The sequence below is a fragment of the Sarcophilus harrisii genome, chromosome 1 (genome assembly GCF_902635505.1).
Source record: "Sarcophilus harrisii chromosome 1, mSarHar1.11, whole genome shotgun sequence".
In the NCBI taxonomy this organism is placed as follows: domain Eukaryota; kingdom Metazoa; phylum Chordata; class Mammalia; order Dasyuromorphia; family Dasyuridae; genus Sarcophilus; species Sarcophilus harrisii.
Genome location: NC_045426.1, coordinates 167,709,465 through 167,731,061, shown reverse-complemented (window position 1 = coordinate 167,731,061; position 21,597 = coordinate 167,709,465). Strand labels below are relative to the sequence as shown.

General features: G+C 35.6%; 1 protein-coding gene across 7 annotated transcripts in view; it reads left to right on the top strand.

The window, feature by feature from the left end:
* The window catches only part of ARHGEF28 (Rho guanine nucleotide exchange factor 28), a 352,261-nt gene that overhangs the window by 297,773 nt on the left and 32,891 nt on the right, over positions 1 to 21,597 (top strand). For 6 of the 7 annotated variants that reach the window (XM_031966506.1, XM_031966499.1, XM_031966496.1 and 3 more), the window contains 4 exons: positions 85 to 123; positions 239 to 286; positions 7,962 to 8,447; positions 11,045 to 11,345. In XM_031966506.1, coding sequence (XP_031822366.1) covers positions 85 to 123; positions 239 to 286; positions 7,962 to 8,447; positions 11,045 to 11,345 — 874 coding nt within the window. The remainder of the gene's footprint in view (positions 1 to 84; positions 124 to 238; positions 287 to 7,961; positions 8,448 to 11,044; positions 11,346 to 21,597) is intronic. The other variant, XM_031966513.1, reaches the window with a different exon arrangement.

Below are 21,597 nucleotides of genomic sequence, written 5' to 3'. Positions count from 1 at the left end.
TAAAATTGAATAGTACTTTTTTCAAGTTGTAGTAGTTATGTGTATTTATAACAACAACAAATTGTATATTTTTATTCATTGTAGGCTGAATACATAGATTTTCCAGGTTCATCACAGGCAGAGGTGAGCTTCCTCTACCACAAATATATCATTTATATCTTTTACTTGGATAAACTGAACTTTAAAATTTTAAATTAAACTTAACAAAAAACTTGACCCTATTAATCTTATATTTCAGATTATACAAGCCATCCAGAATCTAACCCGTCTCTTGTATAGCCTTCAGGTAAATGATCCCTTTTGTAGTTTTCACTTTGTAAATGTTACTCTTCATGTAATTTGCCTTATGTGATGATTCCTAGACTTGAATATGAGAGTTTTTCTAAAGAAAAAGAACCCCCAGTTGAAATATACAAAGTTCAATTCATCTAAAAAACTGAATTTACTTGGGCTTATGTCCTAAATCCATGAAGCAATTTATTCCTTTTAAATGTTGTTAAATATGCTTTGGTAGGAGTCCTAGTCAGTATAGTGGAGCATCTCACCTTATGCTTTCTTTAGAAAGCTCATATTCTTTTGCATATTTGGCCTTGGAACTTTTAGGATGCCATCCATGTAATTGTCAGGCTTGATGATCAGCTCTTTTGGCAAAGCCAAGGAAGGGGTCTGGACCATTTGTTCATTATTCTCTTTTATTTTTCCTTTTTTTCATTTATTTATCAACTTGGCTTATGATAAAGAAAACAATGAACCTATAGGAACACTATTGAATATTTCTCATTAGTTCTTTTTTTTAAATAATAGCTTTTAATTTTCAAAATACATGCAAACATAGTTTTCAACATTCACTCTTGCAAAACCTTGTGTTCCAAATTTTTCTCCCTCCTCCATCCCTTCCCCAGACAACAAGTAATCCAATATATGTTAAACATGAACAATTTTCCCATGAGTATTTCTAATTTATCATTCTGCACAAGAATAATCAGATCAAAAAGGAAAAAAAAATGAGAAAAAAGCTAGCAAATAACAGCAAAAAAAGGTGAAAAAACTATGTTGTGATCCACATTCAGTCTCTTTAGCTCTCTTTCTGGATGCAGATGGCTCTCTCCATCACAACTCTATTGGAACTGGCTCGAATCACCTCATTGTTGTAAAGAGTTATGTCCATCAGAATTGAACATCATATAATCTTGGTTATTTCTGTGTACAATGTTCTCTTGGTTCTATTCATTTTAAATAGCATCAGTTCATCTAAATCTCTCTTGGCCTTTCTGAAATCATCCTGCTGATCATTTCTTTTACATTTGGCCAATTGAACTTTTAAAGGAGTTATTTTGTTCATTGGGTTTATTTCCATTTAATAAATTCTGTTTTTCAAGGAGTTCTTTTCTTTTTCTATTTTGCCAAAACTATTTTTAAGTAATGATTTTCTTTAGACAATTTCTGAGTTTCCTTTCCCTGGTCTCTCATTTCCTTTCCTCATTTTTCTTCTAACTCTTTTAATATCCTTTTTGAATTCTTCCAAGAGAGCCTTGTGGGATGGGAACCAACTTGTATCACCCTTTGAAGCTTCCTCTGGAGATGTTTTGCCTTTAGCGTCCTCAGGGTTTGAGGTCAGTTCTTCCCTGTCTCCAAAAAAATTATTTAGCTGTTTTTGCTTTTTTGCTCATTTTTAAAGGTTCTTAGGGCAAAGGGGAGATTGGTACAAGCTTCCTCTATAGGGGACAGTGACTTCACACTGCCCTAGGGCCAGTGCTACTGACTTCCTTCTGGGCTGTGTAAGTGTGGCCAAGTCCTGCTTGCTATGCTAGAGTTCAGAGGATATTCAAAATAATAGCATGGATATTAAACTCAAATTCAAAGAATGTACCAAGTACATTTCCCCACATTCAGAAAGGGAATTGTATCCTTTTTCTGACTTCACTACTACTACATCCAGGGCCATCTCCAGTGGTCCTGATCTCTATCTGGGCACTGGACCCAGATGACTTTGGAGGGGAAAGTGCACATTTCTCCTTTACTTCAATCTAATTCACTTTCATGTCATGGCAGCCACTTCCCTATTGTCATGGTCCTCTTTGAGAACAAAGAAATGATAACAACTAATGACCTCAAAGCAGCTAAAATGTAAAACGAATTTGGGAATATTTTCAACTAGTTTTAACTTTACTAAGTCTGATTAGTGTGCTGGATTTGATGTCAGACTCTGCCATTTGACACGTGTCATCTTGGGCAAGTCACTTTTAACCTTTTCTGTGCCTCTGTTTCCCCATCTGTAAAGTGAGGAGCCTTGGACTACATGACTTCTAATTGTATGATTGTATTCTAGAGTACCCAGTATATTTAGTCCCAGGAATCTAATTTATACACAGTAAGACTAATATAAACCATTTCTTATTGTTGTTGAGGCATTGTCTCAAATGACACTACCTTTAGCAATCACTTTTAGCTATTAATGCTCAGTCAGGCCCACATTATCTCCCTCTTGCATTTATTTATCTATGCACATGGTGTATCCCCCACCTCACTAGAATTTAGGTTCTTACAGCTCAGGGACAATGCCATTTTTGTATTTGTATCCCCAACAACTAGCATCGTGTCTTGTACATGGGACTGAATTTGTTATTCAGTTGTTTTTAGTAATGTCTTACTCTTCATGACCCTTTTTTAGTTTTTTTTTTTTTTTTTTTTTTGGCAAAGTTACTGGAGGTTGTATCTTGCCTGGAGTCACACAGTTAGGAAGTATCTGAGGCTAGTTTTGAACTCAGAAAACGAGCCTTCCTGACTGCAGACCCAGCACTTTGTGTACTATAGTGCCGTCTAGCTGCCTTGAACTGAATTTAGATAGAGCCAAATTGAAGAGGCAGGCATTGGGGGGAGGAGGGGAGGAGAGAAAAGACTGCCACATTGCTCCTTTTGGACACCCTTTTGTTCAGGGTTAAGAAAATTGACTAGCCTTTGCTACTTCTTACAGCACTAACACTTTTAAAGCTCAAAGGCACTCCAGGACTTTTATTCAACACCCTAAACACCCAATCATCTGGAGAACAACAGCAGAGAGAGCACCTTATAAGCATGGGGTGTTCTTACCCAATGTCCCTCTGTCTTTCACTTCAGAAAGGTCAGTGCTCTTTCCCCCATCTGTTTCTTTCTGTCACATTCTTCCCCTTTCTCTCTCTCTCCTTCTCTCTCTGTCTCTCTTTCTCCTCTCCCTGTCTCTCTCTCCCTTCTCTCTGTCTCTGTGTCTCTGTCTGTCTGTCTCTCTTTCTCCTTCTCTCTCTGTCTCTCTGTCTCTGTCTCTCTATCTCTCCCTCTCCTCTCTCCTCCCCCCCTCTTTCTCTCTCTCTCTCTCTCTCTCTCTCTCTCTCTCTCTCTCTCTCTCTCTCTCTCTCTCCTTCTCTTTGTATCTCTCTTTCTCCTCTCTCTGTCTCTCTCTCCCTCCTCTCTGTCTCTGTCTGTCTCTCTTTCTCCTTCTCTTTCTGTCTCGCTGTCTGTCTGTCTCTCTGTCTCTCTCTCTCTCACACACACACACACAGACACACACACACAATATTGTGTCAGGTCTTCTTTGATTGGGTTAAGCTGTCAGGTAAGCTCCCAGTCTCTCAAACTTTGCATCTTAAAGGAACCTCCCTACCTTTGTAACTCCTTCCTGTGTTCAAGACTTACCCTGTGTCAGTGTGGGGAAAAAAGGGAAGAATGCTTAGGATGATTTCTAGTTCTGAACAGAAATAGGGGTAGTTGATACAGAAGAAGTAGGTGAATGAAGAATGGCTTTGAACCTTTCCCCTCTTCCCCCAATGTTAGCCATCCAAAACCAAGAACTTCATGCAAGATCCAACTAGCAAGTTGTTAGAAAAAACAATTAATTAGAAAACTGTCATCTGTAGGATGTTCCTGGTAGCTTAAAGCTGCTCTAAAACTTTTGGGACATCTTATGGATGATAGCTTTCTAATTAATTATTTTTTGCTAATATGCTAGTTAGATCATACATGGATTGACTGATTTAGGATAGAAATATAGGAAAAATGTTTTAAGCTATTACAGTTGTTTAAGCTTTAATATCTTAAAACTGCACAAAGATTTTGAGTGCACCCTGTATATTTTAATATATATATATATAATATTTTATTTTTCTTAAACTGTTTTTTTAAGTTTTGAGTTCTAAATACTATCTCCTTTTCCCTCTCCTTCCTTCTTCCTAGGATGGCAAGCAATCCTATGTAGTTTCACCCTGTGTTGTTTTTATATACCCAGATTCTTATAAAAACAAACCTTCTTACTCCTTGCCTCCCATTCCTCTTCTACTTATGTCTTAATCCCCTGTAATTTGACTTCCAACTCTGCCACTCAACTAAAAATGTTCTCTCAGATGTTATCAAGTAACTCTTCACTGTAAAATCTGATATGCTTTTCTCACTCCTCATCCTTGACCTCTCAGAAACTCTCTTCACTTTTGTCTACCTTTTCTTCCTCAATGCTCTTTTTTTTACTTAGCTTTCATGATTTTTCCATCAACTGCTTTTCTTCATATCTGTCTGCTGAGTCCATTTTCTTTGATGAACATCCTCCCAAATTCTTGTCCTCTTGCAAAGTTCCTTGTTTCTTGCCTTTCTGTACCTGTTCTTTTGATAATCTTGTTCGCTCTCATAGATTTATCTCTATCATTTAAAAATTAATATTTATATTTTATTTTCCCCAATTATATATAAAACAATTTAAAACATTTGTTTTAAAATTTTGAGTTCTAAATTCTCTTCCTTCCTCCTTCTCCAGCACCCTCATTGAGAAGGCAAGTTATATGTATTCATGCAAACCATATTTCCATATGTAAAAGAAAACATAGACCAAAAAAAGCCCTCAAGAAAAATGGAGAAAGTTTTAAAAAAGTATACTTCAATCTGTATTCAAACCCTATAAATTCTTGTCCAGGGATAGATAGCATTTTTCATCATAAATCTTTCAGAGTTGTCTTGATTCATTAAATTGCTAAGAATAGCTTAAGTTATTTACAGCTGATCATTTTAAAATATTGCTGTTACTTTGTACATGTTACATTTAACTTTGTATTGGCTCATATAAGTTTTTCCAGATTTTTCTGAGAGCATCCTTTTCATCATTTCTTATAATAGAGTAGTATTCAATGATAATCACATAAAATAATTTGTTCAGCCATTCTCCAATTGGTAGACGTTTTCCCAATTTCCAACCTTTTTATCAGCATCTTTTAAAAGATGACTTTCAGATCTATCTATCCAGCCCTACTCTTTCTCCATGGTGCTAATTCTCCTGTACTAACTTTATGATATTCATCTCCATCAAGATGTGCTTTAGGCATCTAATGCATTAGTTTCCCCTCTGGAAAAACCATGTTTCCTTTCTACTTCACTTTAGAACAATATTGGCCTTATAGTCATCTTGGCTTGTAACCTTGGAGTTATCCTTGACTTTTTCATTTTTCCTTCATTGACTTTTTTTTAAACTTGTACAACATTTCTTCCAATCACCCTTTTCTCTCTGCTTACATGGTCCACAACCTGATTTAAGTACTTATCACTAGTTTCTTAGCCCACAGGTATCAAACACCAGATTACTGTCAAAACCAAATTAAAATGTAATTGGACAGCATTTAACAAATTAAATAAAAATACAAGATGATGTTAAGTGTTCTAAACCTATACCTAATAGCAGAGATTCTTATGAACAGCATAGTGGTGAATTTGACACCACTAATCTCAAATATTGTTGTGCTTTCCACACCAGGCTTCCCCCCTTTCCTTATTTGTTCTCTCCAATTCATCCTTCACACATATATGAAAATATTTTTCTTAAAGCACAAGTCTGACAATGTCACTTAAAGAACCTTTGAGAAACTCCAAGGATTGCCTCATGTCACTATGACAAAACACAAACTTGTCAACTTGGCTTTTAAAGACCTTCTCAACTAGCCCAACATTATTTCACATAACTCCCTTTTATTTATTCTACATTCTGCCCAAATTGGCCAACTTGCTGTTCCCTGAACTTCACATTTCATCTCCTGACCCCATGCTTTTCCTGATAAGAAAATATTCCTCTTTCTGATTGCCTCTAAGAATCTCTAGTCTTCTTCAAGGCTAACTTGTGATATTTCTGGAAATCTTTTTTGCTCCCTTTTTCCCCTCAGTGATTAATGCTCGTTCCTTCCTTCCTCAAATTATCATGTTTATTCTATTGATGGATTGCATTTTCAATAGAATTTAAGCTTATTGAAGGCAGGAATTATTTTGTTTTGTCTTTGTTGTCTCAAGACATACCGTATTGTCTGCCACCTAGTAAGTACTTAATAAATACTTGGTGGATTGGATTGAAAAATGCCAGATAAGCACCAGGCATGAATTTTTCTTTCTACCCTGTCTCTCACACTCTGTTTCTCACACATTGATTTCTTGGGGTCTCTTTCCACCCTTCGTTCTTCTTGGTGCAGGTGCAAACATTCCTAGTTATTATATTATGAATATGAGACAACTGTTGAGTGGCATTAGTTTTAAACATGATCTAAAATTCTTTGTTTTTTCAAAATGAAAAAAAATTACCCACACATGAGATTCTCTCAGTCAAATCTCTGTATTCCTAGCATCTGCTATGTGGACAGTTTAAAAAATGTTCTAAGAAATATGGAGAATAATGTGAATTTGGTCCCAAGAGAACAATAATGTCATATCAGATACAAATATATATGTGGACCCAGCATGTATTCATTTTGGGTTTATCCTTACCCTAATCTTTCACACTTTTAAAATTAAAGGCTGCCATGAGCATTTACTGAGATTTTCTGGTTCTGTGAAATCCTTCAAAATCTAGGGAATTCTTTTTAGGGATGCTGCCAAACTTTTTAAAGTCAGATACTGTAACACAAAATTATTTTTAAATCTAGTTAGTAATGTCCTGTGAATTTGTAAGTTGTCTATTTCTCCTTAATCATCCCAGCCTCCTATGAGCAATCAAATAATTTCTACTCAATGCCTTATGTATGGCCTTCCAGCTATGGTGCTGAGTAAGAGCAACAGCAACAGCTTTAGTACCTAAGACCATTAACTCCTATTCTCAGAAGAGTCCTTGTAATTTAGCAAGATATTATTTATCAGTGATTTCCAAAGGGCTTCCTTGTTTTTTTTTTTGTGTCCTTATGTAGCCAGGATAGCTAAAGAAGGACTCCATTTAGGGATTTGGAGGAGAGTACAACTAAGTTTATACCATTTAGCCTTGTAATTTCATGTACTCAGTTTCTACATGATAGATTTATTTAAATATGGTCAAAGGAGCAATAGCAGAATACATTTCTGACATATGGGATACTTTCCCACTAATGTTCCTCCATATAAATCCCCAACCAGATCTTTAGAAAAGAAATTGAAGAGTCAGCTTGAAATATTAAACTCTCTTGCTTCTTTGGGTTTAATAAATGCCTGTTGATTGATTGATTAATAAAGTAGAACTGAAAGGAATTTTAGAGACTGGCTACACAGAAGTTTTTAACCTAGGCTTTATAGAACTTAAAAAATGTTTGGATGTGATTAGTTTTCTTTTTTAATTCTATGTAGTTTATGCATTTAAAAACATTATTCTAAGTGGTCCATAGACTTCACCATTTTTTCAAAAGAGTCCTTGAAAAACAGAAGGTTAAGAACCCTAGGTCTAGGAGGAAATGGAGCCTTAGATCAAATGAACTCAATAAAAAAAAATCAAAACAGTAGTAGAAAATGAATGATCCTGAATTCTATTTTTGTGTCTTTTTAAGCAACCTGAGAATAAAGTTTGTTTCATTTTTTGGTATTTGTATCCCTGTGGCCTGTTCCCACTGCCTGTCACATATTAGGTGTTTAATAAATACTGATGGATTCAAAGTGAGAGGGTGGTCTGCATCCAGAGTTTTAATGATATTAGACACTTTTTGGTTTTTGCTTTTCCCCTGAATCAGGCTGCGCTGACCATACAAGACAGTCACATTGAGCTCCATAAGTTAATTCTCCAGGACCCTGAGAGAATGCCTCATGGTTTATCTCTCCGGGGTGGACTGCTCCAGGAGCAAGAAAAATCCCGCCACTTGGAGAAACAGCGGGAAGAGCTGGCCAACATCCACAAGCTACAGCATCAGTTCCAACAGGAGCAGCAGCGCTGGTACCGCAAATGTGACCAGAGGCAGCGGGAGCAGGAGGCAAAGGAAAAATGGCTGCTGGAGCGTGAGAAGGAATGTCAAAGTCAGGAGGAGATGCTCAGTCGGAGTCGGGGGGAACTAGATCATCAGCTGCAGGAGTATCAGCAAAACCTGGAGAGGCTGAGAGAAGGTCAGAGGATGGTGGAGAGGGAAAGAGAGAAGGTCAGGATCCAGCAGAATCTCCTTTGTCACTGGAAACACAGTCGGCAGAGTAGTCTCCCTGAAGCCTTTTCTCCAGGAAGCAATGAGGTACAGCTTTGGGAGGCATGTGGCTACTGATGATGGGTAGTCAGAGAGACTTCTTAATTTGGAGGTCCCATTCACAAGACATCATGGCGGTTCTAGGACCACTCTAGGGCGATTTCTGAAGAATCACATTTTTAATTTTTAAGTAAGAGTTCAGGTGCCATGTTTGAATTTATTTGTAGTTATCAGAAGTCTTAGGGACTCTCTCTCTTTCTGTCTCCCCCTTTTTCCTTCCTTCCCTTCCTCCCTCTTTCATCTATGATTTTTATTAAATCTGTCATTTCATCAATGTAGGGAACTTCTGGTACTATTTCTACTAGTGCAAATAGATATCTGCTCTGAATGTCTAGTGTTAAGCACTGACTAAGCACTGCATAACCTGGAACACTGAGAAGTGACTTTCCCATGGTCACACAGGATATGTTAGAGATAGGATTTGAACCTAAGTCTCTATATCTAGTTCTTTATCTATTGGGGCATCCTACGTCTTGAGGATAAAGATATAGAAATGGATATACAAGCTAGATATGCAATTTAATAACATACTATATTCATCTTTAATATAATTATATGAAATTTATTCAAATTTACAAATATTTATATATCTCTCTATAACAATAAGAAATAGAAATCAGAAAGGCTTACATTTTTAGGTTTTCTTTCCACAGGAAGGAAACAAGTTAACAAAGAAACATTTATCTTCTGACCAGGGTTGTCAAATACAAATAGAAATGGGGGTTGCAAAGCCACTAAATAGGACTCGGGTATCCCTGCAGCTATACATAAACTTAGAAAACTACACATTAACATTTTATATTGTATTTTAATTCATTTTTCTTAAAAATTTTCCAATTGCATTTTAAAGTGGTTCATTTTCACCGCTGTTCTAAAGCTGAATCCCTTAATGTGGGGCCAGTGAACTTTTTTTTTTTTTTAATATTTTTTAGTATTTTGCAAACTCTATTTAAACATAATTTGTTTCTTTTGTAATCTTATGTTTTTCATTTTATTCATTTAAAATGTTATTCCGTGAAGAGAATCATCAGATTGCTAAAGGAGTTCATGATCCTGAACTAGAGCTTTTCTTTGAGAAGACCCTGGCATTCTGTTATTTAAAGAACCTTCTTATGTGATCATCCAGAGACCCTTAAGGCCATATTTTGTTCTATTTTGTTATCCTGGGCAGTGAGTATCTGTTGGGGAATCTGTAGTATAGTGAGTAGAAGGTCAAACTTGGCACTAGGAAGACCTGAGTGTACATCCAACATCTGACACATACTGGCTGTGTGATGATGGACAATTCAGTTAATCTTGCAATACTCTAAATACTCCCCAAAATTCTGTTACAGAAGACTTGCTGATTTACATAAATGGAGGGAATTTATACAATGGGAGTTTCCTATAACAATAAAGTCAAACAGATCTGGACCAAAAATAAATATTCACAACTGCTTTTATTTAGAGATTAAATTAGATTTCATTATTTCTATTTAAAACTCTCCTTTTAAAAATGTGCTATTAATCTTTTTAATACCACTGTCATTTCTTAATGACTCTCCTCCTTTGTAATAAATAAGTAAAATTAAGCAAAACATATAAGCACATTGGCCATGTCTTTCTGCTTCTACCACATCTCTGCTGACATTATCTCTGAAATTATCATTGATCACTGCATTGATGAGATGTCTTAGTCTCTTTGTGTTGCTTCCTTCATATTGGTGGTGTTAAACAGAGACAGGACTATTCTTCATTCATAAGGATCCCTTAGGGCTCATCTTGATTGAACAAAATCAAATGTAACATTATATTTTATGGCATTTTTTGTTAAATATTTCCCAGGTACATTGTTCTGACCCATTGGAGGCAGGTTTTATACCTCCGCTTTCCTTGATTAAGAAGATGTTTCTCTCCATGTTAATTTGATATTTAAGTACAAAAAAATTTGAACTAATGACTATGAAGATTTGTTTAATTGATATGTAACTAATTAGTGTTGGTAAGGAAATTTTCCATTGAATTTTCTTTTCCAAAGATGCATGGAAAATTAAATATATTTTTTCAATTTACTTTCTTATACCAAACCTCATTTTTGGCACGGTTCAGTATGCACTAAGTTGCAAAGTTTGATGTCCAGTTTTTCAGATGGTTTCTGTTGCATTTAATTTTCCAGCCTAATTGAACCATAAAATATCTTCTTTATAAACTTATAATGTATAAATGCTCTATTATAATCCTGGATAATTTTTTAAATTATTTAGAAAAAAATGAATACTTCTTTTCAATGCCTTTGATCCAAATATAATAGAAATAGAATTTTTAAGCACATTCCTAATCCTTTTTTCAGAACACAATATCCTAAACAAATTTATATCTATCTATCTATATCTATAGCTATCTATCTATCTATATCTATATATATAGTTTTAGGTCCATGAGAAAAGCGAGGAGGAGGAAATTAAAGGTCAGAGTACTCCTCCTGATCTTCCCTCTTATTGGAACTAATTTAAGAAATTCTATTCTTGGAACAGTCTGTCTTGTGAACAAGGTCGAAAGTAAACTACTAGAGAAACTAATATTTTCCCTTGTAATTTCTTGCACAGGTAACAGGCCTTAATCGATCGGACAGCTTCTGCCACGAGAATTCATTCTTCATAAATGAAGCTTTGGTACACATGTCACTCAACACTGTCAACAAATCAAACTCATCTGGAGTACACCAAGATATCATATTCCCATTAAATATCTCAAATTCTGATTTAACAAGGACTAGTGAGAACCAAACAGACCTCAAGATGGACCTTTCTTATCACTCCAATGTTACTCATGAACTATGGAGAGCTACTGATCCTGGTCATCAAGTACCTAATCTCCTCCGAGGCAACAAGGATTGTTGTAACAACGGTAATTAATTAAAAAAAAATATCCTATATAATTTAGACCAGCAATTAATTGTTTTTCTGAATGAGTCACCTTAGAGTCAAGCAAAGTTAGTTGCAGAATATGAATAGATAGAAATTACTAAATATATGTAATATATATTTGTTTAGGGGTGGGGGAGCATAAATATATTGGAAGAAAGGAGAGTCACGATTGGTCAATGACATGGAGGCCAGTGGAGACTAAGTTGGTATTTGTGACAGGATCTACTGGAGACATTCTCGGTGATGCAGCAAGTCCAGCTATGTGGACAGATTAGGATATCTTTATATGAAAGAGTGAGAAGCAAAACAGTTGAGTTAACAAAATGAAATGTAGTAACATAGGTAGAGTTGGAAGTCATAGACTAAATGAAATTCTGTACTAAAAGAAATTGTCCTGTTTCCATTCTAGGCAGGTTTGCTTACCAACTGTTAATAGAGTATTCCCTCCCTTAACTTCTAGACCTAAGGCATGTTTTCTTGGAAATATCATGGGCACAGAGCCAAAAGACTTTGATTCAAGTCCCAATTCCAGTAATTACAAATCACTTGACCTTTCAGAATCCGTTCCCTCATTTATAAAATGGGGATAATATTATTTTGATTTCCTACTTCACAAGATTTCTGTGACAAGAATACTTTACAAACCATAAAGCCTTTATAACTATGAACCACTATTACTAACTATGAGTAATTATTTATTAGAAGAGTTGGGGGATACAGGTTGCAGTTGGATAAAAGGTGGTTGTAGGTCCAATCCTAGGCATTTTCCCTACTGTACAGTGAAATTGTTTCTACTGCTAGTAAACATCAGAAATGAAACTGCTAATATTTAAAAATCTTCATAAATACCTTATAATAGCATAATTTGTTAATCTCATTAAAGTATTTGTTAAATAAAAATGAAAAGGCCGCTATGTTACCATGCATCTAAATGAATCAGATATATAACTTTTATAAAAGGAGTTCTGTGGGATACAGAAGAGAGAATGAGAAGAACTTGAAGATCTTTTAGCAGAAAACAGATGGCATGATACAGAATTAGCAAACGGCTGGCCACATGGGAGTGAAATAAATCACCCACCACAAAATGCTCTAGAAACATAAGACACACACTTGTGTGCTAATATTTCAGAGTAGCACACCCATTTTCTTCTGTGCATTTTGTTGCTTTTGCAATCTGTAGTTGACTACCAAGCCATGCCTTAAGCACAATTTCATAGCTATTTTAGCCCATCACCTGATTTTTGCAAACCATCTATTTCTAAGAAAAATTAGCCAAGTATCCTGAAAATACTGTTAGAAATTCTCATTTTTTGGAAGGGAAGGAAAGCAATTTTATGGAATGTGATTTATGTATTCAACATACAGGGCAAATTTTGTAATATTTTTGCCTCCATGAAGGTTAGAGAATTCTATGGACATCATAATGCTAAATGAATATTGAATGTAAAATTTTTGTTTGTACTTTTTCTAGAACTATTCCCATTCCTGAAATATGGACAATAGGTTTAAGGGAAGATTTTGTTGTAATGACTAGTTGTTGTCCTTTGTAATTAGAGGACCAAATTGACATCACTGTTAGGTTCAATGGATAGTATATCCAACTGTGGCTGATGAGACCAGTATGAGCTTGGAAGACTGTAGAACAAGTTGGACATGAAAAGTCTATAGGAACATTTGGAGTAGAAAGAAAGTGTGGGAGAGAAGAAATATTAGGTCAGGGCTGGTATGGATTTGTTGTAATGATATGAGACAGACTTGTTTTTTTATCATATTTTATATTCTCATCAGTACTGGCTTTAGTTTAATTCATAAGACTCAGTTTGAGTTAAACCATACTCAATATTTATTTAAACAAATGTTTCTCTCTCTTTTTCTTTCACCCCCCCCCCCAATCTCCATATTTTTTGCCAGCTTTTTCATTGCTGTGTTTAGATTTAATTCCTTTGTCAAAGCATATTTCAGAGAGGAAAGCTTTTAAAATATTTTGGCATTGTACTTGCTAGTAAGATAGGAAATGAACTATGGAAAAAAATAGGATGATTATATACAAAGCCCATCTTCCTATGAAAGCAAAAGACAGTTTGTAGGCAGAGGAAGTACTAAAAAAATACTCTTATGTTTGATGGATTTTGTTTCTAGTGTATACTCCACTGAAAAGATATGAAGCAAAAGCCCAATGACAGACTGGACAACATACAAACAGACTTGCTAAGATTGGAAATTAGGGGATCCTAGATCTCCATCCTGGTTCCAATAATTTGTAGCTGTGTGACCTTGAGCAATCACTTAATCTCTCTAGGACTCAGTTTTCTCATCTACAACATGAAGGGTTTAAAACAGATGGCCTCTAAAAGTTCTAAATCCATGATTTATGAACCTCTGTGCTGCATTGAGTATGACTCATGATGCTTGCAGAGGAGGAAAGGGGTTGCTAAGAGATTATGGGCAACTACATGGTACAGTGGATAGAATGCTGGGCCTGGAGTCAAGGAGACTTGTCTTCTTGAGTTCATACCTGGCCCAGATACTGGCCCAGATGTGTGACTTTGGGCATTCATTTTACCTTGTTTACCTCAGAAGGAAATGGCAAACCCCATCAGTATCTCTGCCAAGAAAATCCCAAAAGCCATGAAGAGTTGGATAAGACTGAAATAGCTCAGGAACAAGACAAAGAAATGATATAAAAATGAACATTAAAGGAGGGAAATCTCTGGAGAGAGAAAACAGAATGAGAACAGGTCATCCGGGCCATTAGGAGAGACTCTTCCTCAAAGATTGATACAAAGCAGCACAAAATGAACTGCTAATGCTCTTATATTTCCTTGGATTTCACAGAGAAGAGAGACAGGATGAAAGCCAAGTTGCAGGAGAAAGATTCAGAATGAGAAGGCAATTTAGTCTGCCTTTCTTTTCTTTAGTTCCTTGAAACAGAGAGGAGAGTGACCTTTAGTGAGTAGAATGACTCTGAATTTTCTATAACCTTTTCCATTTAATTTTCACTTAATGTGATTCTTGGAATTTAATTAAATCTGCATTTAATCTTGATCCATTTAATTAGGGAAGTTTTATCCAATGTTGTAAATACAAGTTTGTTAATTCATAAGTTCAACAAAGCCTGACTTGTATGCTATTTGAGAGGAGAGAAAATCTTTTTGGTTTTGTATTTATATACCTAAACCCCAGTAAGCATAGTGTAAATCACATTTTGTTGTTTAGTGATTTTAGTAATGGGTGACTCTTTGTGACTCCATTTAGGGTTTTCTTAGTAGAGATACTGAAGTTTGCCATTTCCTTCTCTAGCTCATTTTACAGATGAAGAAATGTAGGCAAACAGAATTGAGTGACTTGTTTAGGGTCACCCACCTAGTAAGTCTCTAGATTTGAACTTAAGAAAAAGTCTTCTTTGATTCCAGGCCCAGAATTTTTTTTTTTACTGCCACATAGATGGCACTTAATAAAATGCTTCTTGATTAATTAATTAGCAATACTTTGTTAGTTTCTCTAGCAATCATTGGTGGTGACTTGCTCAGATAAGTGGAACTGCAAATTTCATACAATTTCTGAAACATTAAAGGCCATCAGAAAGGAAATAATTCCCAGATGTTGTAAATTTGGCCCAGATTTAGAATTTAGTTCGTTTGTCCAATCCAGTTCCCCTAGGAGTTATAATATGTTAATGAATTCTGTGCTGATCCTAGAGAGTCCCTTTAAAGTTGTCAGGCCCTTCATTTACTTTAGTTATTAATAGGGTGTGTGAGTGTTCTATCTTTTGGGTTTGGCTTTAGAAATTGGAGCAAAGTTAATGTTCCAGCCTTTTGTGATCTTTGGTTGAACACTGGCAATATACAACTTGTATTTCCTCACTTAAGGGGGAGTTGGGTAGTTTGAAGGATAGAGTGCTGAGCTGGAAATCAAGAAAACTCATCTTCATGAGTTCAAATCCAACCTCAGCTATTTACGGAGAAAATCAAGAAAATCCCAAATGGGATCACAAAGAGTCATACATGACTGAAACATGATTGAACAATAATAACAAAGCTTTTAGAAATGAAGAAATGAAAATTTCTCTGTGTTTTGCTATTATCAGACCATAGTTAAAATACTGTGATTCATCCTAGCTGTTGCTGTGGTTTAGGGAGGACATAAGAACAAAGGAAACCATTTAGGATAGTACAACAAGGAAAACTATGGGCCTTGAGTTTATACCATATGAGGATTGGTTGAAGATATTAAAAGTGTATATTAGAGAAAAAATAACTAAGGAAATAAAGTGGCATTTGTCATTATTGTTGAGTCATTTCAGTCATGTGTGAATCTTTGTGACTTGTCTTGGCAAAGATACTGGAGTGGTTTACCATTTCCTTTTCCAACACATTTTACAGAGGAAGAAATTGAGACAAACAGGGTTAAATGACTTGCCTAGAGTCACACAGCTATTAAGTGTCTAAGACCAGATTTGAAATTGGAAAGATGAGTCTTCTTCGCTTTGGGTGCAGCTGTGATGACCTAGCTGCTCTGACATGGAGGCACTGTTCAAATATTTAAAGGGTTGATTTGTAAAAGACTTGTGTTATTTGGCCCCAGAGACCCCTCAGGATCAGAAATTATAGATAAAAGTTGTAAAGAGACAGATTTAGATTTGATAAGAAAACAAACTTTATCAGAGCTGCCTAGAAATGGAATGGGATACCTTAAGAACAGAGATCTTCAAGCAGAAACTAAATAACCTCCTATTGATATTATTATGGGGATTCCTTTCATGTATGAATTGGACCTGATGACCTCTGAGGTCCAAGAGTCATAAAAATTCCATGATTCTATGGACATTTGAATTCCCAAATAAAAACACCACAGTGTTTAACTTTGTAAGTATAGTCTTTACATAGTCTTAACTTTGCAAGAATAGTCAATTCTGTAGGTACTTAAGATGGCATAATTCAATAATAACTTATTTGTGTCTCTTATTTGGAAAGTAGTTTCAGTAAAGATTTTAAGATTTTTCCCCAAAAGAGGCACTGACAGTTATAGTAGTAGTAGATGGCAAACTTTTAGTTGGAAAGTTGTGTTTAAAAGGACCATAAGGAGAAAAATTATTATTTTCAAATTGGAATATTTTCTCTTTCCATGAGAGGCTAGAAACTCATTTGAAGGCGCTGACATTCAGTTGTAATTGGCCAACTATTGTTGCTACTTCCTATATTTGATTTGGAGGTAGATTTGAACTTAAAAGAAATAAACATTAATAATGACCCATTGATTGTATTTAATATTATAGGACATAAATATTATACTATTGTATATTATACTATCAATATATTATGCTATACATATTATATTATACTGTACAAATGGTTATATTAAATATTTTGCTATTACAAACTAAAAGTTCTCCAAAACTTTGTAGATTTAGAAACTGCATTTCTAAATTTAAGCTACAATTGAGAATATACTGACATTTCTATATCTATATGAGTTAAGGATTAGATCCATTTTTCAGTAACATAGAGAGTTCTTGGCTGTGGAAATTCCCTTTACACCTGCAATTTATAATTTTAGAGATTCATCTAGAATCCTGAGAAGTTAAATGACTTATATAGAATCATGTGTTTAGTAGGTATTAGAGGCAGGACTTGGACCCAGGCGCTCCTGGCTTTGAGCTTTGTTCACTACTTGTTTTTCAGTCAGTTAAGTTGTGTCTGATCCTTCATGATCGGATTTGTTTACCATTTTCTTCTTCAGTTCATTTTACAGAAGAGTAAACTGGGGCAAAAAGAATTAAGTGACTTATCCAGGGTCACACAGATACCAAGTGTCTAAGGTCAAATTTGAACTCAGGTTCTCCTACCTCCAGGCATGGAGCTCTATCTACTGAACCACCTAGCTACCCAGCTCTCTACTGCTTACCATTTAGAACAGTGGTTCTCAAAGCATAGTATAGAGAATCCTGGGGATCTCTGAAACCCTTTTAGAGTGTCTACAAATTCAAAAATAGTTTTTATTTCCAATATGGTAAATGTCTATAAATATAATCCAGATAAACAAAAACGCTTTGGAGAGATCCTCAATAATTTTTAATAGGATAAAGATACTGAAAACAAAAGTTTGAGAATCACTGATTTAGAATCTCTATTCCTTAAGAATTCTGTCTGAAGGATGTATAAAGCCTGATAAATCATTTTCATAATCAACTGCAGTTGATGATGAGCTGAAAGCTAGGTACAACAACCTCCCACTGCTTGAGTTCTAAAAGTTGATCTTTTTGTATGGCTGTGAATAATGTTATAAATATCCAAATAGTTCTTGGCAGAAAAATGGTCCCCCCCTCTATTTTAGATGATCAACCTAGGAATGGTTTAATTTCAGCAAAAAAAAAAATAGATACTATCACAATATTGTTTGGGAAATAAATTGTTACCTAGATATAGCTAATAAACATTCAGGAAGCATGACATCCATTTCAAGGAAAATGGAAATTAGGAAGTCTCGTTCCTTTCTTCCTTCAGGAATTATACTGTGGTTTGATTGATAGTCTGAGAAGAATAAGAACTTATTTTACTTAATCTACATTTATTTAAATTAAAAAAAAAAGCTAAACAAAAACAACTTAGACTCAATGAGCTGGTTTTTAATTTTTTTAAGGACAAGCATAAAGTCTTGACTTTCTCTCCCAGTAAAGAGCAGCATGACATTTGTCTTGAGAGTCTGAGTGAGCAAAAAGTGGCTGATTGCCAGCTGCCTGATTATCCAGCTCCAGAGTGCATGAAGGGCTGCAGAAGCTTACTGGGCTGGGAGCCACTCTGTCTTATTGAGTGGAGCCCAGTGCATGGAGGTTGGGGGCTTAGGGTGATGTGCAGGAAGCAAATTCAGCATGGGGCCATATTCAGAAGTGAAATAGAATTTAATGAGCCTGTTCATCCTCCCCTTGGAATCCAATCTGGATTCAGATGAGCCACGAAGGTGGGAGCCTGTTCCAGGATCAAAGGGTCCCATGAGAAGTTAGTTGGCATTGCATCATCCCCAATCCACACAACTAAAATAACAGCTCTAGAACATTGTGTCTAAGAAATAATTGCATTTGTATTTGAAGGGATATAATTTAGTTGGAGATGATCGAGTGAGACAAACCACTGTAGAGCTTTAAAATACTCTGTGAACACAATCTGGTATTCTTGTTATTGTTATCTCTAATTGATAGGTAGGTAATTCTAGATCAGAATGTCAGAATACTCTCAATTGCAACTTTTTTGATCAAAATAACCTTGAAATTCTACTTTAATCTTGGGAATTATTTTCATAATATTTAAAATGGGGCTGGCTGACTGGGTAGAGTTGGATCTTCTCTGGTAGGTTTGTATTATTTGGGCTTGATCAGAACTAGATTATATTCTGAGAGAAGAGGGATAAATGAATAGCTGTTTATCTTGCTGCTTTATTTTTTGAACTTTTCAAGAATAGGCAATGATTCATAATAATAATTATGACTGTACTGAATTTGGAAACCCAAAATTTGAATCCAACCATTGACACTTAACTAGCTGTTTGTCTCTCTAGGTTAGTTATATAAATTCTGTCAACCTCAGTTCATCTGTAAAATTAGGCACTTACCTCAAAAGATTATGGTGAAATCTGAATGAGGTAACCTATATGATGAGTGATATATAAATGCCAGCTATTATCATCAGCTAGGTGACATAGTGAATAGAATTCTGGGTTTGGAGGTAGGAAGACCTGGGTTCAAATGTGGCTTTAGGCACTTACTGTATGACTCTGGGCAAATCACTTAATCCTATGTGCCTCAGTTTCCCAATCTATAAGATGAGCTGGAGAAGGAAATGGCAAACCAGTATCTTTACCAAGAAAACCTTAAGTAGGTTCATAAAGAGTCAGATTAAAGTGAAATAGCAATGGTAATATCACCATCATTATTGCTTAACATTTAAAAATATTTTAAAATTCGTATTTATTTTTATTTAAACATATTTTAAATATTTTAATATTTACCAAGTGTTAATAGCTCTGATCTCATTTGAACCTCATCCATGACTAAAAATTTTATTATTTCCATAAGAAAGCTGAAGCTTTAAGATGTTATGACCTGCTCATGATGATTAGACTGTAAACTGCAATTTGAAACCAGCCAGATGGAAGGAGTTAGAGGACCTGGCATCAAATGCTGCCAGTGTTGGCTTATTACCTGTATGAAGTAAGGAAAGTCAGTAATCTCCTTGGCCCTCAGTATCTTCAGTCCACAAATGAGGGTGGTGAGACTCAGTGGTCTCTGAGTTCCTTTTTCATTGTAGATTTGTCATTCTGTGACCCCAAAATCCAGCAGCATAGAGTTCTGAAGAGAGCTATTGAATAATTTGCAGACTTGGAGGCTGGAGATACATGGGCAAGTTATTATCATTATTATGTAGAAGTAGTCATATAGAAGAGGAAAGTTTAAACTTGTTCAGTCATTTTATTTATATCCAATTCTTCATGACCCCCTTTGAAACTTTCTTGGCAAAGATATTAAGTGGTTTGTCATTTCTTTCTCCAACTCTTTTTACAGATGAGGAAACTGAGGCTAACTGGATCAAGTGACTTGTTCAGGGTCACACAGCTAGTAAGTGTCTCAGGCTGAATTTGAACTCAGGGAGATGAGTCTCACTGACTCCAGACTCTATCTGCTGTGCTACCTAGTTGCCCCAAGATTGGACTAGAAGTCCCACAGGAATGGCTAACTAGACATGTGGCCTTGGGCAAGTTCTAAATAGCCTGTCTCTGTATTATGTCCCTAAGCTGAATAACATTGATGACATTGTCGGCTTCCCATGGCTTATTATGAAGACATTTTGAATACATAGAAAAGATTTTAATCTAAATTATTATTCTCAATAAGCATAATTATAATTATTGACCTTTTTTTGAGGAAAAAAATACATCAGCCCTATCCTCATCCTTGGGCATTAAATAGTTCACAGAAGTAATTCATTTATAGCCATAGAGGAAGAATCAGGAGAGAAAGACCCAAGAACAGAAATGTAGACATTGGTCAGAAGAGCTGGGAGTGAGAGGGAATTTCTCCATTCTCTAGAGCCTCAAGTGCCACCATCAGTTTTTCTGGAAGACCTAATTATGAAGTTCTCAGACAAAAGAATCTATTTGGATCAGCGTGGTTTCCTTGGTATTATTTGCAAGATAATTTCCAGTCATTTCAGGATAAAGCCATCCATTGGCTATTGGGAGCAGACCTGCCATTGTGTGCCATGTCTTCTCTAGTGTTTTTAAGATCCCCAATATTACAGAGTAGTAGACACAAATTTGGGAAAAGCCATGACCAAGATAAGAATCCCATAGGAGAAGTATATCTATGTTGAACTTATAAGGACCCTAAAGATCCCTTTGCTTTGTACATATCGTGGTTTAGTACAGAAGCTGTTTTGGGAGTGGTAGGTTTGATGTGGGCAGGCACAGATGGAGATTAGAAAAGACTAGTACAATAATTCTTATTAAAACCCACTTAGTTCTAAGCCCTGGTGGCAGGAAGACTCCTTGTATATAGATACCAAGCCAACCTTTCTACTTCATGCTTTGATATTTCAATGGATATGTAACCTCATTGATTTTAAAATCCAGAATCCCAACCAACCAGAATTTACTCTTTCTTTGCAATTCTGCCCGTGTCTTCCTAGAAATGTTACACAAGAAGTTCATCTAGGATACTGAAAACTTTCCTTTGGGCTCTTGTGACCTTGCTTGGCTAGACATGAAATACATGGTGATCTCTTGGGTACATCTTCCCCCACTTCCACCCTTATACACATATTCTTGCTATTCTATTGGCCTTCCTTCTTTTCAAACCATGTAATTTTCTTAAAATTATTTTTTCACAATTCTGTCTTGCAATTCTTTGTGGATAATTTGCTGCAGTTTACTCTGTGCCCACCATGCCCTTTGGTTCACCTGAAATGTCAGTCATTTGGAAATTGTGTCAGTTCGTGTTTCAGTAATTTAACATCATCAGAAGAATATTGATGTTGAAAAGCTGGGATTTTGTTTAAAGATCACTAAAAGTATTCTACTTCACACATATTCATTTAAGATGTTATGACCTGCTCATGATGATTAGACTGTTAAGACTTAAGACTTAAGACTAAGACCTTAAGACTCTTGCTGGTCTTCACTCTTCCTGCTCTATTGGACTTTATTGATGTTTTGGCTTTTCTCTTTTTATATATCTTTCT